This window comes from Artemia sp. Qi Xiang Cuo, chromosome 7, assembly GCF_049724085.1.
Source record: "Artemia sp. Qi Xiang Cuo chromosome 7, ASM4972408v1, whole genome shotgun sequence".
In the NCBI taxonomy this organism is placed as follows: Eukaryota; Metazoa; Arthropoda; class Branchiopoda; order Anostraca; family Artemiidae; genus Artemia; species Artemia sp. Qi Xiang Cuo.
The window spans coordinates 44,873,217-44,894,315 of NC_142800.1; the positions used below are offsets into that span (position 1 = coordinate 44,873,217).

Consider the following 21,099-nt stretch of genomic DNA (forward strand, 5'->3'; position numbering starts at 1 on the left):
ATTGCTATTGCGTTCGTTTGCGCTCATAATAAGCTATTACAATTATTATTTGCTTATTGCACTTAAAACCTCAATAAGCTGCAATAAGTCCTTTCTAGATAGAAAATTGTCGATGCTTTTTTTCTATAAGCATGAATTTAAAATATATATATTTCTTTTTAAGGACCTGTGGACCTGCAAGATTTTAATTCTAATCAATTTTAGCTATATATTTTGGTATAGGCTTGCAAGATTTTCACTTTAATCAATTTTTTATCCATAAAATCTTGTATAATCAGAATAATTTAAGCATGAATAGGGAGAGATAGCCTAGGCTAAAGAGGTGGCAGTTTGGGATAATTATTTGTTATTTCCAGCCTTGTGTTTTGAGCCTCAGTTTAGAATAGGCTGCTTGTTTTGAGAAATGTAATAACAATAAAGAAAAGGATAAATGTTTTCTTTTAGCAAGCCTATTATAAGGGCTCACAACTGGGTGAAAAATCCAAATTTGGTATTATTGATTAGCCCTAATGTCTATGAGGAGCTTTTATTAAAGATCAAATGGTAGGTAACCTTTTTTCCTTTTTTTTGCCCAACCTTTTCCTTTTTTCAAAAATTTAAATAATGTCTGATATTTTGTTGTTGTATATTTTGTATTTTTTGGCAATTTCATTTATTTATTGTATATGCTCATTGAGTTAAAGGGAAATAGATAAAAAATTGGGATACATACTGGCAGGGGTGTCCCAAGGGGGGTGGGATATAAAAACAAATTGAATAAAAAACTATTAAAAATTGAAATATGTCAAGGGCTATTAACCCACCCTGTAGCTTTCCTGTCCTAGGTAGATCTCTGTTTTAATTAATTTCTTCTGTTTTAAAGCATTTTAGAGAAATTCTAAGCCAACCATAGGCATATTGCTGTCATATTATGCCCAAATGAGCTGGTGGAAAACAAATAGAAAAAATAAATTTTCTTTTTTTTTATTATTTCAAGACTAAAATATTGCAAAACTAGGCATTCACAGTGCTTGATTGTATTTTAAGTAATTACAATCCCTGATGGAGTTTTGTTGATACCTGTCTTAAAAATAATTTGTCTAAAAAAAAAATATTGTTTATGCGGCAGTAGTGAAAATGGCAGCAACTATGAATTGAGTTTTTTTCAAATAATTGTTATTCTCTGGTCACGTTTTTTATTAAGTGAGTAGCTGTAGTCAAATAAATGACAAGGCTAGCTCTATAACTGCTTCTAATTTTATTGAAGATAGTATTTCTTATTGGAGATTCTTGTATTGTTTTTTTAGGTGACATTACTTGTATCTCAGCTGAGGAGGCCAAAGCCAATTGGGGCTTCTCTAATGCTGAGTTTTATCAGCAAGACTGGTTGAAATAATTGAAGCTAGTTCTTGCACTACTTCAGCTGAGCATTAATCTGGGGTCAATGAGAGTTGGAATGTTTAGGCATTAAAATGCCCCCTTTGGTGTATCTCCTCCCCTCTCTAGCTTGAAGAAATATTTTTGAGGTCTAAAAAAAATTAATTTTCTTATGTAAATTCCCTGTTGCTTTACAATTACAAGGTAGTAAGAGATATGCCTCAAATGGTTATTTTAATGCACCCTTTTTAAAGTATATTTTAGTTATTTTTGTACTCTCCCCCCAAAACAAAAGTCCTGGTGGCAACTTTGGGATCTTACATCAATCACTACCTTCACCCTCCTGTTGTTTCTCCCTCAGAATTAATTCTGTATTTATCTGAAGGCCTAATGAGTGTTAGGGTGCTTTGGCATTAAAATCCAGCCTTCAAGCCATCTCCCTCCCTCCCTAACCACAAAATAATCAGAAAACCCCATTATAGAGGTTTAAAGAGAGTTCTTGTCCTTCTTTTTTTAAGTCAAAAGTGATTGGAGCTCAATCCTACCAGAGTCTGTGTGGGGAGGGGGGTATTTTCTGTTTTTTTGGGGGGAAACATCTAGACTCACACACACCTACTCTCATATGACTCGTAGGTCCCAATTCTGCATAGATGAAACAATCTAGTAGCACTCTAGATACACTGAGTTCCATCATTTCATAGTTCTAGGTATTACCCCCCCCCCCTGAAAAATACCCCATGGAAAATCAGGCTTTCCAAATTTGATATTTCTTTTTCTGCAGGGGGAAGAAATTTTGGTACTTGTCTATTATATGCCACTCCCTCAAGTTTATGCTGTGTAAAACTTGAGAACTAACTGGTTTCTTTGATAGTTTTTTTCAGCTTAGCATGATAAAATACAAAGACAAGTGACAGAATAGATAGGAAATAAGTAATTTGCGCTAAATATTTGCACATAAGGGGGGGTAAAGTATTTGGACAGTTTGAAGTCAGAAACAATTCTTAGTTCATAATGTGCAGAATAATTGTACCTAATTCATTTTGCATGCTGACTTGCTATACCTCCCCCCCCCCCAATATGTTTCTCAGGTAACCAACAAAAAAACAAACAATCTAGTTTGTTCTAGAGTTTTAAGCATCGTAAACTTGATTGACTGGCATATAATACACAAGTATTTTCCGTGGGGTTGGGGGGGATCTGTAGGGGAGGTAAACGCTGGCCGCCCATTTTACCAGCCTCTACTTTATATTAATGCTCCAATTCCAAAAATTGTCTGGGGTATCATGGGTGACCACGCTTTTGTTCTAGGTCTCCCTGACCCCTGTGGAAAATACATCCCCACTGAAAGGAAATTATTTCAAAAAATTCCCCCTGACACTCCCCCCTGCAGAAACCTCACTTGCAGAAAATGTTTGCATGTTTTCCAAAAACAACTAGCCTACTATTTGTAAGAAATGGACAAATTACTAAACTTAAAAGGCTTGTATACTTCTACAATAGGATTTATTTTTATTTTTTATGGAGGGAGGGGGTACACAGTAAGAAAACTATAGAAAACATATCAAAAATTTGAAATTAATATCCACTCTCATATATTTAACCATTAGACCAGTATTTGTGGTCTATGATGTTATCGTGAAAGTAAAGATCAACATTAAACCCAAAAATGAACAGAATTTGTTCCGTGTAGAAGGGGGACTGCCCACTCCTAATCCGCACCTCCACCTCTTGGTTGCAGAAACTTCGGAGAGTGCTCATTATATCAGAACTTGAGACTTCTCGTCATTTCCTTATGAGTCAAAAGCGATTCTAGACCAACCAGCTGGGGGGGGGGGGGGTAAATGCTTGCACCCAAAATTTTAAGAAAATTTGTAGGGTGCACACTAGATCAGAAATTGAGACCTCTAGTCCTTTTGTTATGTGTCAAACGCGACTCTAGATCAACTAGCTGGGGGGAGAGAGTAAACGCTCCCCCCATATTTGTGTCGTTATTGTGAAAGTAAAGATTAACATTAAACCTAAAAATGAGCCGAATTTATTCCATATAGAAGGGGGACTGCCCACTCATAATCCACACTTCTACCTCTTGGCTACAGAAACTTCGGAGGGTGCTCATTAGATCAGAAATTGAAACCTCTAGTCCTTTTCTTATGAGTCAAAAGTGATTCTAAACCAACCAGCTGGGGGGGGGGGAAACGCCGGCTCCCAATATTTTCAGGAACTGTGTAGGGTGCTCATTAGATCAGAAAATGAGACCTCTAGTCCTTTTCGTATGATTCAAAAGTGACTCTAAATCAACTAGCTGGGGGGAGAGGGTAAATGCTGCCCCCCCCATATTTTTTTTATTATTGTGAAAGTAAAGATTAACATTAAACCCAAAAATGAGCAGAATTTGTTCTGTATAGAAAGGGGACTGCCCACTCCTAATCCACACCTCCACCTCTTGGCTACAGAAACTTTGGAGGGTGCTCATTAGATCAGAAATTGAGATCCCTAGTCCTTTTCTTATGAGTCAAAAGTGATTCTAGACCAATCAGCTCGGGGGGGGGGGTCGCCAGCCACTGAATTGGACAAAAACGCGTTTTCTTCCAAATTATAGGGTTAACCATTTCAATATACTGTTTAACCTGTTTTAGTGTTCCTATAACCTACAGAGTTGTTTGTTACTCCACATATTATTACTTCCTTAAATCAGTCTCCGTGTTTCCTGTTAGCTTCCGCTTTTGAATCTAATTTATTCATCTGAATATCCAAGTTCCTAGTTTTCTGAGAATTAGTCATTAATTACATTCTAATGTCAAGTCTCTTGAAGTTTAAGCAAGTATAAGATAAATGTCAGTCTGTCAGTCTGATTCTTGTGTACTTGTGAAGCAAATTTTAAGGTAAAAAACGTTTCAATTGCTGACTAAACTGTTTTTTGGAGTATGGGGAAAATTACAATTTTATACATTTTGAAACAGAATAATAAGTCAATTCTTTTAATGGATATATTGATATCAAAACTTCATTTTCTAGACTTTCGCTTACCATTGAACTGAGTCGCTCCTGAGTTGAACTGAGTTCTGTTTTGGCCTTAAAAAACAAGAAAAAAACCACGTCACAAATTAATAAAGGCACGGTTGTCTTGTCGAGCCATCAGATAAATGCATATTTAGTTTTAAAGGATAAATGAGGGGAGGGTAGAGGTAGAAACTGATTATAATACCCAGGGCTGTAACCAGAGGTACAAACGCATCAAAAATGTGAAATTGATATCCTTTCCGTAAAGAAGGGGGATTGCCCCTTCTTTGTCCAAATTTCCACCCTATGGTCACAGATACTTTGGAGGGTGCTCATTAGATCAGATATTGAGAGTTCCAGTGCTTTTTCATAAGTGAAAAGGGATAGGAGACAAACCAGCTGGGGAGGAGGCTATTTTCCAGAGTCAGGGCTCCTGCCCAGGGGTAGGAAACATGAAATTAGGTGATATAGAATTTATTCACTCTGGCAGGAAGGATTGGGTGCATATGCAGGTTTTTGGCACTACTAGTATATTTTTAAAGTTCTACAGTATAGAACATTGTCATAATTGATTCCAAGGGTCTGAAAAAATGAGAAATACTAAGAAAAAAAAAATGGAATAAAAGTTAATTGAAATTGAAATAAGTCAGTGACTTTTGACCTACCCTATATTCGTTCTGTACTTCTAGACCATAACTCATTCAAGGAAGTATTTGAATCTTTAAATTCAAAAACTAAGATCTATTCACTTTCAATATTCAAAAGGTTACTGACAATTTTTTAGTTAATATTTTTCAGAAATTCAATTCTACTAGATTAATTTTTGTTTCAAACATTGCAGGTTGTAACCCCGACAGAAAATATGTACCATTTTAGAGGAAAGGATGTGGTAACTGGAGACGTCATCATCCAAGATAACGCAGGTAGGGGCATATATTGGTATATTAATTTGCAGTTGTTTTGTTTTAACTACAATTTTTAAGAAGAATTTTTTTCTTTATTAGAGGCAACGCTATAACATTGCCTATAGTAAAGGTCATAAGGCTTCAATGTTTTATTATTTATTTTTTCTCCGAGGCGTCTCATATCGAGACTCTAGGCGGGTGGCCCCTATTAGGGTGTGTTTGTAACTAGTTGGGAGAAGGCAGTCAAAACCAGGCTTATTGGCAATCACCTTTTTGTGTTTTTTTTTTTCTCACAAAATTTTCTCTCTCAGGGGAATTTCTGATTTAGTCCTATGATATTGTAGATAAATCATATAAAATATCTAATTTTGTTTGAGAATTTCCACTCTTTTAATGAATTTGCCAGACACTACACTGTCAGTAGCACTGACAGTATTTAATCCATATCTTCCCTTGTTAAATTACCATAGATCAAACCTAAATAAATTTCCCTTTCGCTTTGCTCCTAAGAGCGAAATTGTCATAATTGTCTGTTTGTGCACGAAAATTTTAAGATCTTAAAAACAAAGAGATAGAAAAATCTCAAGATGAAGAAAATAAACAGGACTACGGCAAACTAAACGGCACTATGAAAAGACAAACTAAAAACACGTGGATATTGCACTATATGAAACAAGGTGTCTTCAACGCTAAAAACAAAGATAAAATATAAACTAACCTAAAACTAAATAAAATCTAAAACCAAGAAAAAAAACAAAACAATATATATATAAAAAAATGTTTGTCCAACTCGTAAAAACCTAGCAAAAATGAGTATAAACAGATTTTTGATGCATCTTTTAAAGTCTTTTTTTAACCCCCCCATAAACAAATTCTTTTGTAACAACCCCCTCCCCCCAAAAAAATCCTGGATATGGCCCTGATTATAATACTACATTTTGGAAAATTAGAGAAACAGCTATGGAGAAGACATGTTAATTAGGTGTGAACGCTGAACATACGGCAAACCTAACATAGATCTAAAAGAAAATAAATATCATAACTATATTCAATTTTGGATTTAAAATTCTTCTCATACCTAACATTTAGCATTATATTCGTAATCAACGACTAATAAAGATATTTATAAAAAAAATGTTTGTTTTCCATTTTGAGCCAAATTGACTACGTTTCCAAAAACAAGGATTAATGCAAAAAGAAAAAAAAGGACACAAATCAAAATCGAAAACATGACTTATTGTTAAAATTCACTTGAATACATCTTTGAAATTCGAAAGCTGGAAGGCCCAGGACAATTTACCCACTAGATCATCAGTACATTAAAGTCAAAACCAGGAAACAATAAATGTTTTAATTCATACTATCTTTTCTTGCATGGACTTCTTTCAATCTGGCTTCAAAAGTTCAGTGCCTATACAAAATTTTCACTGGTTAATTACTCTTCATATTTGTGTTTTAAAAAGGAAAAAAGAACAGGATTATAATTTATTGAAAATACGTAACAAATTGGGAACTGCAAATACTAAAAAAAACTAATAAAAGCAAGGCAGATCACAAAGCAAGACTCAGAAAAAAGAAAAAATTAACTCGCTATACAACGGATTTTTGATATAAATGAAAGTCCCGCGTCTATTAAAAAAATTCTGAACTCCTAAATTCACTACCTTTTATCATCTTTTTCAGCCGTGGGGAAAGAGGCACGACCACTGTCAATCCTCAACAAATATTCACTTGAGACAAATATATATTTAACTAATAATATATGCCATACAAATCGACACAAATTTATAATAATCACAAAAAACGACACCTGCTTTTTTTTTATCACTTTTAACCTTCAGTTATCATCGGCTACCTCCATATTTTTGACCCCACTATCACATCAAAAGATCTAAAAAAAATTATTTTTAGCGACAAACTTAAATAAACATTTTCAATGACTGGATAAGAAAATACTCGAGAAGGTACTTGAACAGACTAATACTCATGAACACGGCCGTATCCAGGTGGGGGGAGGGGGTTGAACCATATCTCAAGATCATGCAAGTCATTATTTTTTATTTTGCTTAATTGTCTGTGACTTATATTGAACAAACAGAAATTTTGAAAAACGTTTCATTGATTTAGTTCATTGAGCTGTAGTCAGATAAATAAACTGTTCAACTAGGATAGTTCTATAACAGCTTATGACTTTATTGAAGGTAGTATTTTTAATTGGATGTTCTTGTATTGTTTTTAGGCAGCATTACTCGTGTCTCGGCTGAGGAAGCCAAATCCCAATGGGGCTTCTCTGATGCTGATATTTCTTCAGCGACCCTTATTGAAATATGCCAACCCGGAAGTTCTGCAACTACAGAGATGGATGTGCAATGTGCATCTGCATCTTTATCTAGTGACACAGCAGGTTACTATGAATTTTATACTCTTTTATTTCAAAGTGGGTAATATTTCAGCTTACAAATTCATTGCAACAGTTATGAAAGCTCAGACTGAAAGCTCCATTTCCATCCAATTTTTTTCCTTGAACATTTAAAAGCTTTAGGTTTGGTCAGGGGGGCACCTTCTTAGTCTACTATTATTATAACTACTATTTAATCAAGCAACAAGAGATTCAGGAGAAATTGCATGTATTTCTTCGTATTTTTATATTTGTCTTAGACTAACCTAACCTTTGTGTTTGTTTGTGAGTCATTTATAGAACATTGACAAGATAACCTGTATGTTCTACTAAAAATCACTGGAAATTATTGTCACTTGTTGTTAACTTCAAACAAATTAACAAGTTTTGATTTATTTAAGCTCCCTTGAATAGTCATTATACTTAATCTACAAGGTATTTTTTTTCGTTAGGTTAATATAACAGCAAATCATGGTAATTTACATTTATTTCTTGTTTGATTGCATATTACCTAAGGTATTTTCGAATTCTTTGAACGGAAAAAAAAAAAACAGGTGGATTCTTTGAGCCTGAATTACAATCTTTTCCTGGCGACCACCCTGTTTTTAATTTTTGAGTATATTTGATGAGAAATACGCCATCATTATAAAAGACGCAAGTATTTAATTGCACTCACAAAATAAAAGTTTATAATTCTCTTCAGCTGTCCAAATATAGAGTAATTTTATCATCTTAAGCAATTTTCAGAAGCAGCGTGGCCAAGGAGGCATTCTAAAAGATATGTATTTTTGTTACAGCCTTTTTTGAACTTACAGTGAGCAATAAATTCACTGGAGCGAGCCATAAATTCATTATTTGCTGTAACTAAAATTATGTTGACACTTCGGGAAAACTGCATACTATTGTACAAATTAGGGACATAACGTAGTAGTGTAAATATATATAAACGTTACAATAAAATAATTTGTCTCCCTTTCCTGAATTTCGCAATTCAGTTGCATGTTCTTGGTGGTTGAGGTCTTAAAAGTCTCTTTCTTTTAATTTTTTTAGGAACTTCGGCCGAAAATTGCAACCCATGAACAATGAGGGCAACGAAATTATTGATTTCTTTTTGTTAAGAAAAAAAAAAGAGAGAAAATGAAGATTGATTACCAAAAAATGTTTGGCAGTTGGCTGCTAAAGAGCTTGAAAAAGCAGCAGTGAGAGTTTCACCTGAAAACTGCAAAACTAAAATGCAGAACTTAAAAGCTTAGTACAAGGTTCAGTGACTGAAAAATTAAAAAAGTGGAGCTGGAAAAATGAACTGGCCATACTTTGACGACATGGATATTTTTATGGGAAACAATCCCAAAGTTGCACCAGTTTTTTTTGGCCAGGAGTTATACAATACAATAAAGGCAGACCAGCAAATAAAGGCAAAACCAGTTTATGGCAAATCCACCGAAAAGACCAAAACAACCAAACAAGAATCAACCAAAACAAGAATTTATGAAGAGATAGAAAAAAAAAATAGAATTAAGAGAACGAGAGTTGGTCTTAAAAGAGGAGACTTTGGAAGTAAAAAAGGAAAGTTTGAAGGTTCTAAAGAACATTTTAGAAACCCTGAAACAGCCAAAATGAGCCTTTTTATACCAAATTCGTAATTTTTTTTTATCTTTTAATATATTTATATTATATACTCTGTGTACCTGGAAATGACCTGAATTTTTTTTTGTAGGAATTTTCACCTATTTTTATTGTTTATAGGAACAAGTTAAGGAAATTGAAAACGCTGCACAATCAGCAACACTTTAATTTTAAATATTACAATTAACAGACAATTAAAACTAGTCAACAAAAAGTCTCCTAACTTCAAAATATACATTAGTAAAATAAAAGGTTCCCACATATTTGTGAAAGACAAAAACTTGATGAGTATTAAGCATGCAGCATAGTCTCTTCAAACAAATCAGGTTCCAGACGGAAATAGCTTTGGAATCTTTGCTGTAAAACTCTCCACATGAGATTGTGCTGTAGAGATGGTTTACAACACTTCTGTGAATGAATCAAATAATTATATGAGTGATATAATTATAATAAGCTTAAAATCAATTTAGCTATTACTGAATTCCTTCTAAGGAAGGGGGGGTACAGTAGGTCATAGTGTTTTAAACCCATACCCCCCTAATGACACATTTTTGAATATTCCTAACAAATCGATAATAATCACCAAAAATCCAATGTCATCTAAGCAGTCAACAAAATATTTCAACAACAGCATAGAAGCAAGCATTGAAAAAGTAGCTTCGTTTTAATAAACAATTTTGGACTTACAAGATATTATAAGAAAGCTTGCAATAAGTGACTCTCAGAAGAGGTAGCTATTTTAATAAAAAAAATAAATGGCTTTTGACTTTGCTTATGTTTTAAGTGGGCCACACAATCAAAGGGCTAGACCCCTCCCCCTTCCCCATTTTTTAATGCACGGATACAATTGGGATCATAATAAACATGTCAATCTAAAATTTGTTATACCACAGTTTTGCCACAATGAAATGAGATCAAAGCTTTTGTTCTGTCCAAGTTTAGTCATTTTTTTGTTTCAGGTAGGGGCTTTCCAAGTATTAGAGAACCTTTAGGGTTATTAACATGTATGCCAAAGGTAAATAAGTACATATTAATATTACAAATCAGTCAAACTATATGAAGTGGTAAGAATATTACTTAAAGGATTTGTAGGGTAACATAATCAGAAAATGTCATATAACTTACCTCAGAAACTTTCTGCAATTCTGTCTCTTTTTGAAGCTCCTGCAGTCCTATTCAGATTAGCTTCTGAATTGAATGCAGAAATATTCTCTGCAGTCTCTAAGAAGCTATCTGCATTTTCAATGCACATGTTGTGCAGAACACAACAAGCTAAAACTGATTTAGCGATGAACTCCAAATCAGGTGATGGAAATTTTGAAGTCGACGGAACCAGCCTTTAAGAAGACCAAAAAATCTGTAAAATAAGGATGGCCTTGAACTACAACGTTTTTGGGAATTATTTTAAATACTGGAAAGTTATTAAGAGGTTTTGTAATGGACATATATTACATATGATGACAATGATCTACAAACTTATGTTATTAGGTATTTAAATGTTAGTAGGTAGGCTATTTAAATTATTTTATCTTGCATGTATTTCTTCTTATTTTTATATTTGTCTTAGACTAACCTAACCTTTGTGTTTGTTTGTGAGTCTTTTTTAGAACATTGACAAGACAACCTGTATGTTCTACTCAAAATCACTGGAAATTATTGTCATTTGTTGTTAACTTCAAACAAATTAACAAGTTTTGATTTATTTCAGCTCCCTTGAATAGTCATTACACTTAATCTACAAGGTTGTATTTTTTTTTTTTCGTCAGTTTATTATATAACAGCAAATCATCGTAATTTACGTTTATTTCTTGTTTGATTGCATATTACCTAAGGTATTTTAGAATTATTTGAACAGAATAGAAAAAAAAAACAGGTTGATTCTTTGAGCCTGAATTACAATCTTTTACTGGCAACAACCCTGTTTTTGATTTTTGAGTATATTTGATGAGAAATACGCCATCATTATAAAAGACACAAGTACTTGTTTGCACTCACAAAAACCTTGAAATGAGCAAGTGCAAATAGTTACAAACCTTTCTATTGTCATGCATGTAGATGAATTCCTAAAGTTGTACTCTTGTTGGTGTCCTTTTAATGCACCTGTATCTCTATATGGGGTTGAGAGGTAGTTGCTAAGTGGATATGCTGCAGCTCCTATAAGGTGAGATTCATCCATAATGGCTATTCTGCCATCATTTATTCTCTAACATAATGGAGATGTACAAAGAACACGAGCATCATGCACTGAGCCAGCCATACCAACAAAAACATCAGTAAACCTAAAGTGAGACAATCATAAAGTTTCAGAGATTTAAAACAAAAAAAAGAGGAAATTTTAATGTGTAATATAACCCAAAATACATCCTACATAAATTCAGAAACAGGAAGTGAGCAAAAACTTTTCATTTAACCATTGAAAATTCAAAAGCAGCAACAGGATATTGATTACATTTTTGTGTAATGTTTTCTGTCTGTTCTGCTAAAAGCACAAGTATAGTATCCATAAAAAATGGACAATATACTGATAACCCCTCAACTAAACTTTGAAAACATCAACTAATGGTACTTTAAATACTTTGATTTGAATACAAGGTAGAGCTATGTATATTTTCATGTGTCAATTTAAAAATTTTCCCATAAAATGAGTTTTTAAAGAAAAGTAAAGTACTAAATTAAACTAAAACTTTACTGAAAAAAGAACATCAGAAATGTTTTCACTTTCTTAAATAAACCAAAAATTATTAAGACTAGGGAAAAAATATCAGCACATGTATATTAAACTGACAATACATATTCATTTTAATTTTTTTTCAGAAAAGCATAAATTAAGTTCTGGCCTTGAGAAGGCATATGGTTGGTAAGCTCAACTCATGTTAATTTCGGTTTTTTTTTAGTTTCACTTACTTATTTATTGTAATATATGTTTGGTTTGGGCTTCATTTATTTCTTAATGGTGGTTTGGGGTAGTCTTATGCTTGGTACATTATTTGATTTTATTTAAGCTCATGTTTGGTTTAATAGAGGTCTCTACTTTACTTTTAAAAACCTATTTGTTTGGCTTGCAATTTGTGTTGGAGAAAATTTTTAAAGAATCTTTAACAATATACATCCTTTTGAAAATCTTGCACAAATACAATTGTTTAATTTAGTTTTATAACTTCTCTAGTTGACCTGAAAAATAAAACTAATACCATTCCCAAGAAATTCCATTTATGCTCTTTGAAAACCAGGTTACACTTACACTCTTTAGATTTAGTTAAATTGTAAGAGCTGAAATAGTAATAGTAGTAATGATGAAATTTTAAACTTAATACCCCCAATTTTTCTTGAGATATTGCAGTGATGGAGGAATAGTTCTATGGTCCTGGAAAGCCTCTAAATCATGGAGGCATTGTTATATGTTCTATGGACTATTTTGAACCAAATGGCTAACTCACAATTTCAATCACATACATTTGGGGGGAGGAAAATGCCATGGGAAGATAGTTGCCCTTCATCACTTTTGACTCTTAAAAGGGAATTAGAACTTTCAATTTTCAATCAAATGAGCCTACTCTAAAGTTTATACACCCACCCCTTACATAAAAACCTTATAGGCCTAGAACCTATGCCCCAAGGTCAAAACTTACAATGCTTGTCCTCAGGCTCTAGGGGTTTGTTTCAATGCCAACAGCCTTGTTATATGATCTTTGGACTATTTTGGATAAAATGGCTATCTTGAAATTTCTATTGAATGCATTAAGGGTGATACAGGGGCTGTTTGAACCTCAATCAATTTTGACTATTAAAAAGAGCACAAAAACTTAAATTCACAATTAAATGAGCAACCATTTAGTTATACTATCAAGTTAAAACAATAAAGATCCTTCATAGGCACTGTTGGCCCATAGGACATAGGAACAGCTTTTCAGTTGCTGGGCATTTTTTTTTTTTTTTTTTGAAACAATAACAAACATGTTTGCCAACCAAACAGCAACAGGGATTGTTCAATGAGCCCTGTATAGCCAAAAAGCATCAATCTGCCATAGGGTCATATATTCAAATTAGACTTAAAAAAAAACAAAATTTGCCATTAACATTAAACTATTAAAAAGAAAGGACTGAATTATTTCTAATGCAGACAAAGACAACAACAGAGTAGTTTTAAAGTTTTTGTGAAAATATCACATAATTAGACAGGAAGAAATGGTAATAATTACCTTAAATTAAAATCACATACACCTTGCATCTGGATGGAATGAAATTTTTTTCTGTTTACATATGATTGTGGATGGTCTTTTGGTGCAAGAATTTCAATATGAGTACCATCAATGGCTCCAATAACACCAGGGAAATTGTTTAATTGTCTAAAGCCATCAATGGTTTCATTAACCTCACTACCATTTGGCCATCTAATAGCCTGAGGGGCCAGTTCATATAGGGCATCCACAATTCTCCTTACACTGCAATACACAGAAGACTTGGGGACACCAAATCTGTCTCCAATAGACTGATAACTGTCTGGAGTAGCAAGGAGCCAAAGAGTAATAAGAACTTGCTTTTGCAATGGCAAATGCTTTCTTATGACCATATTGAGTGTCACTATTTTTTCACACAAAATTTCAACAGTCCCTCTTTCAAGTCCAAAATGGCACTTAAAATCTATATTTTGCATTTTTGGAATTACTTTTTCAAAATAATTTTCCACTTTTGAAACCTGCAAGAAAATTAAAAGAGAAAATTTATCTACACATATTTCAAAATAATACCTATGAAGTGCCTATTTTTACTGCTACTAAATAGAAATTTATAAAAGAAAAATTTTCTCAACAAACAATGAAAGCATGGAATAGTAATGACAAAAGTTATCTTTAAAAAGTTTTAGTATAACACATGACTGCACAACTCTTACATTTCCAATGTTGTCCTGTCAACAAGGAAAAAAAAATCTAGTCAATTTCAAAATAAAGACCTTAATGTAAATTTGTTCTCATAATTTTTTATCTTTGGTAACTTTTTTTATTATTCCTTATTCTTTGTACTTGGAAATCCACTTAAACACTTTACCTCAACCCTCCTAATATACAAATATATGACACAGATTATACATTTCCAAGGTGTTTTTCTGCTTCTTGAATTCATCATTTTTGATTCAGTTAATAGGTACATGGGTTAGAAAAAGAGTGGTGAAGTGGAAAATTCTTTGGAAATATTTAATTTGGGCTATGTATTTGCATATTAGGGGGGGGGGGAGATAGTGGAAGCACCTGTGTGTTTGGTTTATTAACAATTTTTTTGGCATACAATGAAGTAGGAATGGTGAGTAAATATGGATTAGTCTACATTTCTGATATACAAATAAAGTAAAAATACCCCTTGATGCCTTTTTTATGGTCTTTCTGAAAATATTGATCACTTGCTCACAAATTTAATTTTCACCAAACCTTTCCAACCTTACCCATATATATAGCCCATATTATATATTTCCCATAAGTTTATTGATTCTTAATTTTGTCACCACCAATAAAATTTACAGGCAAACCAGTTTTAACAAGAGTGGAGCTAACAGAGGTGTATAAGCAATAGGTTATTTAAAATAAGAGCAAAGGGTATCATCTTTGAGGGCTTGTAAAGGACTTAGAATTGGATTTGCAAGTAAAACAATTAGTATAGGCTATTCAGAAAGACTCTAAAAAAGACATTAAATGGTATGTTCACTTTATTTGTAGGTAAAATTGTGGTTTGCTCTATATTTACTAAATGGTGTTCTGAAAATGTTTTTTTTTTCTCAATAGCTTCAGTTCTAGGCTAATGCTAAAGTTCTATTTCTCTAGTATGTTTCCTTAATAGGAGGCTAACCCTTAAATATTTTATAGTGTAAGCACCTTTGAAATGAGTTGACAACAATTTCTCTGCATATTTTGAAATAAGAATAGTGTTTATTTACTTCATAATACGCAGAATAATTTTAGCAAACATAATTTGCAGGGAGAGAACCTTTATCTTCATTATTTTCCTTGTATTTCCAGTTTTTCGATAACATTTTTATAAATTCGTGTCTATTCTTTAAAGGGCTTGTCATACATAGCTGATTTTGGGAACCAATTTCAGCATCAGTGGAAAAACAATAGCAGTACGAAAAATTTCTTGAAAGAAAAATTTATTGCGTAAGATTGTCAAAACAAAGAATCATGGACACAAATAGCCAACTAGAGTTTATTAACAGTTGCATGATACCTCAGCTTAGTTCTCAGCTCAGTAGCAGGGTCTTTCACCACATACATCTCTGGCAGGCTTTTTATTCGTATCCCTATTTTTTTGTGATGATCATGAGGAAAAATTGGTGCTGATTTTGTAAATCAGTGCTAAAACTAAAAAAATTTTCAAGCTCAACTTGAAACCAATTTCTTTTAAAATTGGAACTGATTTGAAAATCAGTTCCTGAAATCAGCTATATGTGCCTAGCCCTTAGTCCTGAATTTTTTTTATAAAAAGACACACAACTACCATCTAACTAATCAAACTGGTAAGTATTTACCAAATCATATTATTGCGTTACAACTAAAGTGAATATACCATCTGATGCCCTTTTTTATGCTCTTTACGAATATAATAATCATTTTTCTCCGACATTAACTTTAGCCCCTGCCACGATACATACCAATTCAGGGTATATAGGCTATTGCTGGATTAGGGGGGTGGGGGTAATTTTATTTTTGATGTCAAGGAGACGCACGTTTAAACTTTCCCCCACCCCCTAATGCGCAACCATATACCTGGAATGTGTATATATATAGATGGGGGCTAAAATTCATTCCCGACAAAAATGATAAGTATATGTGAAAACGGCATAAAAAAAGGCATTAAGTGGTATATTTACTTTAGTTGTAACTCAATAATATGATTTGGTAAATATTTACCATCAAACCTAACCTAACTTAACCTAGTTTATAAGTATTTGTCTATTAATTGGCTTTGTGAAAAATTATTAAATGGCACTGATTGTGTTTAATTATATAGACTATGTAGATCATTTGGTAAATATCTACCAAATCATATTATTGAGTTAGGAATAAAGTGAATACACCATTCAATGGCTTTTTTTATGCTGATTACAAATATAATAATCATTTCTATTGGAAATGAGTGTCAGTCCCCCCCCATATATGCCAATTCAGGGTAAATATTTCTACATTAGGGGAGTGGGAGCAAATTTTGTTTCTGATGTAAATGGGAGGCAAGTTTAAACTTTACCAAAACCCCCCACCCCTAATGTAGAAATAGCCTATATACCCTGAATTGGCATACATAGGGGGCTAAAATTCATTTCCAATAGAAATGATTTTTATATTCATAATCAGCATAAAAAAAGGCATTGAATGGTGCTTCACTTTATTCCTAACTCAATAATATGATTTGGTAGATATTTACCAATCATTTAAAAAAGAGAAAAAAAAGTTGGGTCCATGTTTATTTTTCAGAATTCTGTTTGTTTTTTTTAATGGTAGAATGGTGAAAGAAATGAAGATAAAAGGTTCTCCCCCTGCAAAACATGCTAACTAGGATTATTCTGCATATTATGAAGTAAGAATTTTTTCTTAAAATGTTTCCTTGTGTACTAGTACAACTCTAGGCTTATAGACAAAATAAAACATGGTTGCATCAATAGCTATAACTTAAGCTAGGCCTAGACAAAGATCAAACCACATCTAGGCTATAGTTAAACTTCAGTTTGTAAATACAAACCCTAAACGAAGTACTCCCATGTACTATTGACTGTGGATCACTTTCATTTTCAGAAGATTCCTCACTACTCATTATATTTTAAAAAATATCAAGGGCAGCCTGAATAATGAAGTTGTTCGTTTCCATTTTTTTAACTTTTAAAATACTCGCGCAAATGAATAAACAGCGTTCATTATAATACAATAATTTATTGCTAATTCCAATTAGTTATTGTAATAACAACAATAAGCTTAACTGAATGCGGGGTGAATTTGTCTAAGCTTGGAGGGTTATTCCTCCTGTCTGTTAAAGAAAACAGATGCATATTTGAAGTTTTGTTCATTTCTATCTTGCATTTAATGGACATAAATTGAGTATGTTCCTTCATTGATCTGTCTTTGTTCCTTTACTGGAGGAATATTTTTGTCTTACCGTGGGTTCCCACATATACGATTTTTTTTCTGCGAAATATCGCATTAAAAAATCGCAAACGAAATTCGCATACTTACGCGATAATTATAATAGGGGGTCACACTACACAATTTAATAACAGTGTGGCCAGATCGTGAATAAAAAAGTAAGCCGCAGCCTTTGAAAAACAAGCCAAAAATAAGCCAGACAATTTTTTGCCCAAAATCTAACTTTACTTTTAATGGTGTCCAAGTTTTGACGTCCGTTTTATAGAAATACTCACCACTATTCAGGTCCTTTGATCCTACTGGCATTATCCACCTTTCAATTCATTCCCTGGTTTGCGGAAGTTCAGTTCCAGTGTAGAGATTATTTTGAGGCTGCATTTAGTAGAATTGCGATAAACCGCTACCTCATGTGGAACTCTAGAGACTGTACAGAAATTCCCGCGCGCTATGTTCAGAAAATGCTCGACCGTGCTTACTTTCCTGCCCAACAGTTTGGGGAAAATTATTGACAAGGACGCCCACCGGCTTGATTTCTCCTGTGTTAATTTGAGCATTGTCCGTGTGTGCGCCGCAATTTCTGTATCCCATAATTTCACTGAATCGGACCTCTGATTATTATAATGATACTCTGTGACCCAATGCGTTTTAATGTCAACATTTCGATTCAGTCAGAGGTTCTTTTTGGCGCAATAGAGTTATTGCCAGAACAAATTCTTAAAATTGTGTCCCAGCCCTTATGCATTGGTTGGACATAATGATGCATTACTTAATAACGACCGTAGCCCGCAGACAAAAACAAAAAAAATCATTATTTCATTGGTTTATTATCACATAGATACACAAACAAAAATCAGATCATTGGATATTATCACATATAGATTCATAAAATTATGGAAATCACTTTGTGTAAAGTCAAAGCTTTGGAATAAAATCCTTTTCCCAATGCTAAATGCGAGGCTAAAACGCCCTTAAAGGGCTACAAAAGGTACACAAGGAACACAATCGTACTTTTGTCTTTATCACAAGTCCATTCCAGGATCATAATTGGCTATCACAACCCGCAATACATCCCTGGAACCAAGAACAAATAAGACTGAGTAAAACTTCCGTCTTTGGTCCAAGGACTGACTATAGGATAACCTATAAAATCTAAGTGGAGGTGGAGCCAATTTGAGAACTGGCTGAGCACTGAGTTGACAATCATCTACTTTCCCTCACCGCCACCGCGCATTTACAAGGAACAGACCGTAGCAGGCCTCCAGGCGTGTATGATAAGTGTAATCAAACACTTTCACTTATTCTCACTCAATTTTTCTTCTCCGGGGCTGTACTGCGAAGAGCTAGTTGTTGAGTTAACGAATTGTAATGTTCCGCGCCAGCTCCACCTCCGCTCAAATTCGCCAGGTATCAGCCATATTTTATTCGACTCCGCATGGTTGTAGTATTGAGATAGGGAGACGAGATAGGGGTTCTTAGTCTTTATTTGTTCTTGCTGGGACGGATCTCCAGTTTCCTGTTTGATGAGCTACATTTTAACAAAGTCCGAACATTCCACCACTTTAAACATGGATGGGAAGTATCGTGGGCCAGACTGGGAATGACAGGCATTATAAATTTCAATACTTTTATTCAAGACAAACTAAGAATTGAATTTTGTTGCTGTGCTGCAAGAGCCAACTCACTCATCGATTTCAGAAGTTTACAACTTATCATAATTTTATTGACCTTTAGCGCAAGATGGCTGTCCGAACTCTGGCTGCCAGTTGTTGAGTGACTGCATACCTCTTAAGGCGCTTTATGATGGGAAAACTAAAAAAAGTGGATCATGGATGCATCAGGAAAAAAAAAGAGGTTTGGGGGGGGGGGAGCTGGCAACCCACCAATATCTTGTGATGCTTAAAAAGTTAACTAGAACTTTCAATTTCCAATAAAATGAGCCCTCTCTGAAGTTTATACGCGCATTCCTTCCATTAGGCCTAATGCCCAAAACCTCCCCCCCCCATGGTAAAAATTCATACATCTTTCTAAATAGCAAATACATTATATAATCAATGGACAAATGTCATAGCTTAAATACCTTTCTCCAGGGGTTTTGTGGGGTCAACTTACACTCGTAGTTATGTTATTCTGACTGATTAAATCTTTTAAAAATTAATATTTTCCTGATTAATTTTTATTATAAGCCCACCCAGCATGAGCAGTCTGGAGGAGAGTATGGAGGAGTTGAATTCGAATTTAATTAGAAATCAATCACCCCAGGGTTAAACTAGAATTCTTCCCCTCAAAATAGGAACAAATTGAATCCCAAACTGCAATCCATGATTTCAAACAGCTCTTAAAAAAGGAATTTAATGGATATGCCCAAGTATATGTTGATCGATCTTTAAGTGAAGAGGGATGTGGACGTGGATGCTTTTTAAAAGAGCTCAGCCTATGCATTGTGAAAAAAACACAAGGCAGGAACCTGCGCACTAACAACTGAAGTAGCTGCAATCAATTTGTGCTTAGATACCCTAATTAAAGTGAAACAGAGCAATTAACGTATAGTGATATTCTCTGACTCTAAATCTGTTCTCTATATCCTAAGAAACACAAACTTTGAAACGCTGGGCATAGGCCTACATCATACCAAAGAAAACCTAAGCAGCCTTGGAAGATTAGGCTTTGTTACTAAATTTCAATATATACCTAGTCATCTAGGTAAAGAAGGAAATGAAAAAGCAGACAAGATAGCAAAGCAAGAAGCAAAAAGCCAAATGGAACCAGTGAAATCTCTAACTATAAGGGATACAACTAGATTATGACTAAAAACATTGCTTGAATTAAAGCCACCAAATTTATCCCCCTTTCCAACCAGTATACAATCAGTCTGGTTCAACTGCCTGTGTTCATATATGGCTAACTTCAACCACCACTCTCCTTCATACAAAATAAAGCAGCCAAATGGAGAAGTTGTCAATAGCCCATTTTGCAGGTACTGTAAAAACACAGAAGAAACCCCTGAGCATATACTATTGAATTGTAAAATACTGGAAAGAAAACTGTCAATGGATCTAAATCTACAACACCATATATAGTGGGTCAAAATACGCTGACTATATTGAATTAGATAAACCCTACTATGATGTTACCTCACATTATTAGCTAATAGCTGATTTACATCTTTCCATATTCATCCACATTTTGAATATTAATAAGCAGTATTTACAACAAGGCAGTTTACTATAACAGTAACATAATTTTTACAACAAGAGAAACTATGTAGTAAAGGGATTATCTCATTCAGTAAAAATTGAATTCTCCCAAGAAGAAGTGTATGAACTTATCATGAGAAAAGAAGAACAAATTAAAGATTTGGATCTATTGTCAACCCCAGCCCAGAAAGAAGAGGGGTCAATGATCTGATTTTCAGGGCACTTGCCTTGATTGTCTACAGTTGATTGATTAAATTTAATATAACAATGAACATTGTTTATTTCAAAATCTGAAAGGTTTTTTCTAAATAACAAAACTATAGGATAACTTCCATAGTTTCTGTCTGTTAAAGGTAATGTCTCATGTTTAATTATCAATGTTGTGGTCAAGATTTGTAGACTATTGGCCAAGATTGATAATTCTGAAAATTAGTAGTGGTCAAGATTAAAGTCTCAGCTGCTAGGTAAAGGAAATACTGCATTCTAATCAGAGATAC

The 21,099-nt window shown here is 33.8% G+C and overlaps 1 protein-coding gene and 1 long non-coding RNA gene across 3 annotated transcripts; one reads left to right on the top strand and one right to left on the bottom strand.

Moving 5' to 3' along the window:
• The first annotated feature begins 4 nt into the window (after positions 1–4).
• Positions 5–9,313, top strand: LOC148950323 (uncharacterized). Of its 2 annotated transcripts, XR_016142004.1 has the most exons (4): positions 5–543; positions 5,198–5,279; positions 7,501–7,665; positions 8,710–9,313. It is a non-coding gene; the product is annotated as an uncharacterized LOC148950323 (long non-coding RNA). The 2 variants fall into 2 exon arrangements; XR_016142003.1 differs by lacking the exon at positions 8,710–9,313 and having other exon boundaries at positions 7,501–8,667.
• A 1,866-nt stretch (positions 9,314–11,179) lies between these two features.
• On the bottom strand, positions 11,180–17,191 carry LOC148950324 (uncharacterized). Its single transcript, XM_089091557.1, has 3 exons — positions 17,011–17,191; positions 13,485–13,981; positions 11,180–11,564 (listed from the first exon to the last, which is right to left on the bottom strand). The coding sequence occupies exons 1-3, from the start codon at positions 17,080–17,082 to the stop codon at positions 11,489–11,491; spliced, it is 645 nt and encodes a 214-aa protein (XP_088947683.1). The 5' UTR covers positions 17,083–17,191; the 3' UTR covers positions 11,180–11,488.
• Between the last annotated feature and the right edge of the window lie 3,908 nt (positions 17,192–21,099).